The sequence below is a fragment of the Dromaius novaehollandiae genome, chromosome 7 (genome assembly GCF_036370855.1).
Source record: "Dromaius novaehollandiae isolate bDroNov1 chromosome 7, bDroNov1.hap1, whole genome shotgun sequence".
Classification (NCBI taxonomy): domain Eukaryota; kingdom Metazoa; phylum Chordata; class Aves; order Casuariiformes; family Dromaiidae; genus Dromaius; species Dromaius novaehollandiae.
In genome coordinates, this window is record NC_088104.1 from 38,153,418 (window position 1) to 38,160,506 (window position 7,089).

The 7,089-nt window shown below is 44.3% G+C and overlaps 1 protein-coding gene across 11 annotated transcripts in view; it reads right to left on the minus strand.

Moving 5' to 3' along the window:
• The window catches only part of ADAM23 (ADAM metallopeptidase domain 23), an 84,211-nt gene extending 83,410 nt beyond the window's left edge, over positions 1-801 (minus strand). For 10 of the 11 annotated variants that reach the window (XM_026112290.2, XM_026112208.2, XM_064515230.1 and 7 more), the window contains exon 1: positions 374-801. In XM_026112290.2, coding sequence (XP_025968075.2) covers positions 374-542 — 169 coding nt within the window. In that variant the 5' untranslated portion in view covers positions 543-801. Of the gene's footprint in view, positions 1-154; positions 276-373 lie in introns of those variants that run through there. The other variant, XM_064515233.1, reaches the window with a different exon arrangement.
• Between the last annotated feature and the right edge of the window lie 6,288 nt (positions 802-7,089).

A 7,089-nucleotide genomic window follows, 5' to 3' on the forward strand; every position in this document is an offset into this window, starting at 1 on the left:
ACGCAAAGGCCACCTAAGCCTTTTTTTTTTTTTTTTTTTTGTCGCATACCTCATCAGCGCTTTTCTACGTACACCATCCTTTAAAAAAAAAATAATTAAAAAAAAAAATAAAACACCCAGCAGCGCAGGCTTTAGGAGAGCGTTTTCCCCTCACCTTTCTCCTCATTTTTGCAAGCAAGCGAGCAAACGCAACCCGTTTCCTCCACACGCAGCACCAGACACGTACACCGAGGCTGTCAGGGGTGGGGAAGAACCGCGCAGCGCCAGCGCATTTCGTCGCGGGGTGCCGCCGGGGAGGAGGCGGGCGAGGCCGGGGCAGAGGGGCCGCGGGCCGCGCACACACCCGGGGGCACAGGCGCACCGTCATACCCACCGGCGGCCGCCGCAGCCACGCCGGCCCTGGGGCAGGAGGAGCCATGGAGGAGCAGCAGCAGCGAGACGAGGCGGCCGAGGAACGGCAGGAGCGGGGGGCGGCAGGCGGCGGCGGGGAGGCGGCGGCCGCAGCCAGGCTGCCGCAGGGAGCTGCTGCCGGGCGGCTTCATGGCTCATAGCGCCCCGGGGCGGCGCGGGGGCGGCCGGCCGCGGGGCAGCGCGGCTCCGGGGGGGGCCCGCACCGCCGACGGGCTGCGCCAGCGGGGAGAGAGGGGCCCGGCAGCCGGCGCGGTGGGGGCAGGCAGGCGGCTCCCCGCCCGTCTGGCTCCTCGCTCTGCCGTTACGGGCGGCCGTTACCTCAGCGCGAGGGCGGTCGGCTAACGGCCGCGCGCACCCCCCACCCCCTCCTCCCGCCACGGCAGGCGCATGCGCGCCGGCCCCCCCAACGCCCGCCGCGGGGGGCGGGGCTCGCGCGGGCGCTGTCCGTTGTGCTGCGCCGGCACCATGGCGGAGGCGCCATGCCGCCGGCCTTCCCTCGCGGCGGCCCGAGCGTCTCACCGTGCCCCCCGGCTTCTGCACCGCAGAACGGGGCTTGCTTTCGCTGGCAGCAGCGTCACACGCGGTTCTGAGCCGGGCTGTGCCCCAGCGTGGGTTCGTGCCCAGCTGTTGCCCTACCCTCGCCTTACCCTGAGCACCGCACCACTCTCTTTCCCTAGTCTAATCATGAGGGGTTATGTCCATCTTTCCCATCCAAGTGTTGATGTTTGATTTTGAATCCTCATCATATAAGCATACACATAACCTCATTATCAAAGTCTTGCATTTATATAAATAAAATTGGCACAAAGCCATGTGGGGGGAAAAAAAAAACAGAGCAACCATTTTTCCTAAGGTACCAGTCAGTCACGGGGTTTGCCTCCAGTTTTGGTATGTTACATATACGATTTCATACAGCAAAGCTGGAGTGTTTTTTTGCACACAGACACACAAGCTGCATACAGGTACAGAGAAGCCATCACCTGCCACCACACTAAGCAGCCTAACAAGCAACCTCACAGCAGCTGGGTCACGATCAACCGCGTGCACATGTGCCTACCCTCACAGCAAGGCATTTGAACCACATGCCTAATTAACACCATGGCCATTAAACCCTCTGACAAACAAGCTGTGGCAAGTCTCACAGCAGTGGTTGAAGTCTCCCTGCACCATGCCCCCACGAAGAGAAGGGAGCACCTCCCCCTCTCCTCCAGTTCACACTGCTTTTACCTTAAGGCCACCTCTGTCAGGAGTCTGAAGTGCTAGCGTGTAAGCTGTGACACCTGAAGCAGAGGCACAGCGCCCTTGCTGTCAGCTCCGCTGCAGGAAGATGGGGCAGGCAGCAGGGAAAGGTGGCACCTCAGACTGCCTCAGCAAGAGTTCCTCTGTCAGTGTTGAGCTTCTCCTTGTAACTGGGGCAGGCAAAGAGCAAGCAAAATTTTGTGACTGAGATAACAGAGAAATGTGCGCTTACAGTATGAACAATTGCAAGAAGCAGAGTTTGGAAACTTTCAAATTATTTTAAGAGCTTCCTGCAGAGTGAAATTGCTTTGAAAATTGGCAGCCTAGAGCAAGAGTTGGATGAGATTCTGGGAGACAAGAGGAAGAAGCACATGGATCAGTTCATTCTTCTCCAAACTACTGAGGCAGGCATTTCTCCCTTCCTTGGGAAGCTCTGCACATTCACAGATAAGGCAAATGAGCTGTTTCACAATTTGCAATACTCATATACTGCAGAGGGCTGAAAAGAGCCCTTCCCATTAATCCTTCCCTTTAACTCTCATGCCTGAAGTCTTCTGTGGAAGACTTCTGTGGAGCTTCAGGCTCTTCTCTGCTCACTCCTGACATCTCTAGTCAGTGGGCGTGCTCCTGGCAGCTCCTCAGTTTTCTCTGCTTTTGTCCTTGTGACCCATTCATCTTTACTGACAAAATAGTGAACTGTGAAGAGGTCACAATTAGTAGCCAGCTTGTAATGATAATGGTTATGCAGGTGAGATCCAAATGCTACCAAAGAAGTGCTTATTGACAAAGAAAATGGATGTGTGCACATACAATAAACAAAGAGGAGCATTGTAGGAAGATTCAGAGTCAGACTGTGACCTGGTGTAAATCAGCACTCGTGTGCTGCATATGCCAGCAGACAGCCTGGGCCATGAATACAAATATTAGTGCATTCCTTTAGAGCAAGTAGTATCTCTTGTACTTCAGTCCAGCATGCCCAGCATGAACTACCAAAATGAAGAAAGTTTGCAAAGATAAAAATAACTTCAAAGAGACACCAGAAGATTAACCTGCTTCTTTGTATTCATTCCATGGCTTCAGGAGTCAGAAAACATTGAAGCTGACTTACTTCAGAGACAAGTTTAGATATTGAGTTCTTAGCACACATTTTGCCCAACAGACTTCTAATATCCCAAAATAGATATGTTTTCTTTCGGTGCATGTCTTGCTGCTGAGGAAACAAGATGTTTCTCTTTTTTGTCTGAATATTCCTTTTTCACTTGTGACAGCTTCTTTCTTCTAGCCTGAGTCTGGATACCACATGAATTTCCAGGAAGATACGAGTTTTCTCTGCTTCATGTAATTTTCTTTAGAAAACCAGTGCTAATGGAGGCTGGAATCTATCTCCAAATTCATTATAATTGTTAATTTAGAAAGCATAAGCAGTTTTATGAAACATTGCAATGCAGACCATTTTATATCAGTAGTGTTTTGAATCTGAAAAAAGAACACCTTATGCTGGCCAAACAGGTGCTGCTTGAGGAAGATCCAAATCTGAGTGTGTTATGGCATAAAACAAGTAGAAGACACAAACCCATGGAATGACTGGGTGTGAAAAACAACATAAATCATGCCTTATGATTTCTCCATTATTTGGGTCCAGGGAGAAAATGATACCAGTTTTCTATATAAATTGGGTCTTCCTTGATACTCACTTTGCTAGACACTTTCCACACAGTCTGTCTAGGCCAGACATTCCTCATCATCAGATAATGTTAGAACCTTTCAACCAACAGCAGCTCCTGTCTTATCCCCATAAACATATAAACAGATTAAAGGGGCAATCATGTCAGTACATCTATATCAGCGGAAAAAAAAAACACTCAAAATATTTTAGGAGCAAAGAACAAAGACTAGAATGACCACACAATTAAAAAAAAATCTAGATGCTAACTTCCACTACACCATAAAAACACACAAGTCAAGCAACAATGAATGGTAAAAATATCTGCTCCCTGAAACTATCCATTCTTATTTTTACTGTCCAGTTTTTGAGGGGGAAAATAAAGATAAGCTCATTCTACAAAGCTTATCTAGGGCAAAAACTTTCTAAAGTCCTTTTAGGTCAAGCAGAAGTCTGCAGCAGAAATAATCATGTAACACTGTTTCAGGCAGGCATGTTTAGTCTCCTAATCCCTCATGGATATGTAACTTGGAAGCTATGTTTTATAAAACAGCTACAAACCTTCAGGTAGTCACATGCAGTTCACAGAGCATAATCAGCTCAAGATGAAATACCCCACTAAGACAGACAGCTGCTTTTTTTAAACTGCTTTCATCTATGAAAGATACTGAAATAATCCCAAATAGATTGCTTTGCAGATGTCTGAAACCAAAATATCAGAAGCATAGATTATCATAGCAACATCTGTATCCCATGAAAGAAATTGAATGCTCCTAAGTCAGAAGCACTCAGGAAACTACTGATAGCCAGTGCTTGGAGACTAGCTAGGGGGCAAACTCATATTATGCAAGGTACATACCTTCAATCTGTGTGATAAGTAAAATCCACATCATATCTCCAGATCATTGCCCAGAGCTTTTAAATTCCTCACTCCTTTATCAGAATGGGGGTCAGTGAGCACATGGGATGGAATTCTGTATAATGCTACAATTCAAATCAGAAAGGCTTCAGAGTCAAAACTGCTGATAATAGTCTTGGCTATTCATACTTAACAGCCAGTCAGAAAAGGCTAGTCCAGATTCTATTAACTCAGCAGTAAAGATAAAACCATTCAGCACAATCAAATTCCTTTTCTGATATCATCTGAGAAAAGAATAATGTCAGCGTATCACTTCACTTGGGAAAGTCTCTATATAGAATATGTTTTTAATGAACTTGGCCCTTGGAAGGCATAGTACCAGTGATCTTACAGAGAGCTTTACCTGAGTGAGCACTATAGGAGTGTGTCTTACTGGTTTTTAAGGAAAATTTGGGGATTCCAGTAGAAGTGGAACAGCCTACCTTCAAATATCTAACACTTACTCCAAGAATCCAGTTTGGTCCTGTATTGAATGAGCAGGTGGTGTCTGGATATTCTTTTTCCTTACAAAGGCAAGCTGTTTACTGGTTAAATAAAGAGGAATATTTCTGTTGCAGATAGAATATGAACAAGACAATCTCAGGAGATACAAGCAGAGATGACTAATTTATCAAACAATAAGTCTTGGCAAGGATGGCATAAGAATACTGGCTATCGAGTTAACAACGATGACGATCATTAGAGAAGAGGAAACTGCAATATCAAATATTCAGTTTAAAGAAGAGTTTCCGAGCACAGAAAGAGTGGCTTAGTTACTTCGGCAATAACAGATGATATAAATTGCACAGGTTAAGACTGAAGGATACGGTGCAGTAGAAAACAGGCAGCAGAGTAGAAACGCTAGCAATGACTGCTGAACTCTGACATTAAGCGTGTGCAGTAGTCGAGCATGATTATGATTTATTTGTATTACTGTACCACTAGAAGACTCAGCCATGGGCTAAGTTCCCACTGTGCTCCATGCTGTACAAACACAGGACAAGATGACAGTCTCGTCAGAGAAATTTCCGGAGAAATAACAGGTCAAGACATTGATCTAGACTGACAAGAGAGCTCCAGGAAAAGCTATTTTTGGAAGATGAGGAGGAGGTAGGAGTGTAGAGGGCTCATCCCAAGAGCAATGTTTATGGGAGATGCATATGCTTCTCTAATAAACATAACAAGTAGGCATGGAAGCCTACATTAGACTGTAATCACAGAAGATTAAACTGTTGCATTGATCATTTTAATCTGTTTAAAATGGCAATAGTAAATAAGTCAACTGGTGCTATAAACAATAGAACAAATACAGCTGTTTGGGGCAGGAAGGATACTGGCCACCCTCTGGTTCTAAGCAGTGGTAATTCCAGAGGGAACATTGAACAATGGAACCTCATTAGTTTGCACATAACCTGTAATTTGCATTTACAAAAAAAGTAGCCATTCTCTGTTTCTCAAGAGGGGTGTAAAAGTTAGAGACAAAGCTGTACTGAAACTTCATGCCACTAAGGCTTCATTACTTTCATAAAATACACTATAGCACATATAAAAGTATCATATGCAGTGTGAGTATGAATAATTTATATTTAAAAGAAACCTGTGAAATACAATGAACAATGCAATGTATTAGCATAACTTTTTTGAATCATACATGTTTGAATACTCACTCGCAATGTTTAGCTATTCTCAAAGAGTTCTCTAGTCATTAGTGTGAAAGAGTATTTCTATATTAAGGGCTGTTATTTTTTTTTTTCATAATGTGACAATCTCTTGCTACAGAAAGTGATCACATGCCATCACCTTACAGCCCAGGAGCAACCCAGAATTTGGTCAGAAAAATATGTTCTTTTCATTTTTACTGTTTCTTTTAGCAACCACATAACAGCACAAGCACTGCAGTCAGTGACAAACACATAAGACAGATTTAAGCAATCTAGATTCTTCTTAAGCAAGCATCACTTCCCAAAATGTAGAACTAACAGAACAGGCTTTCCGTTGCTCTCCTCTTTTCAGTCTCCTTCATTTCAACCTCACACTCTTCAGAGGAAGGGCTTTCTCCCATTACTTAGTCCATAGTCCAACAGAGCACTAAAAACAGCTCTCACCTCCAGGTACTATTGAGCACAACACTATTCTGAACACAGTAACATTATAAACTAGAAGACAGCAAAAATGCCACTCATCCATCGGAAGTGTCACTCATTTACCATGCACTGGGTGCATAACATCATTGCTAGCTACTCCTCTCACCAATAGTACTACACAAACTAACTCTTTTACAAGTACTATATGTTCCTTCCAGCATTACAGGTTAGAATATACACAATAATTGGGTTACACTTTCTCTCTCAACATTATGACATGTTAATGGCAAGGTCAAGTGAAGAAAGTACAATGATAAAAAAAAACATCTTACCAACATTTGGCAAGGAAAGGAGGAGAACACAGCTGTGCTACTAATAGAAAAGGAGTCAGAGGCTTTAGTAATTGCAGTTTACTTTATATCCAGGTGAAACTTAGTAAGCTACTTCTGGTTGCAAGAAAGTTGTTTTGAATAAGCCACAACAGGCTGTGATTTCAGAATGAACTCACTGTCTACTCTCATGCAATTAACTAAGCTTTGGGTTAGCATGGGTTAGTAACAAAGCATCCGTAACCGAAGGATTTTACAAATTGTTTAGTAAGATTCTCTAGTGATATTTAAACTACTGCATGTAAGTCATCATATACAACATACTGCAATGAGGTACTTCTGCCATCAGTGGAAATACTATAATTCTGCAGGCTCCAATTATTTGCCATATTGCCCAATTTATCAATAAGAGACACAAGAGCAGCAGAAACATGAGGGTCAGCAGGGCTATCTAGAACACATTTG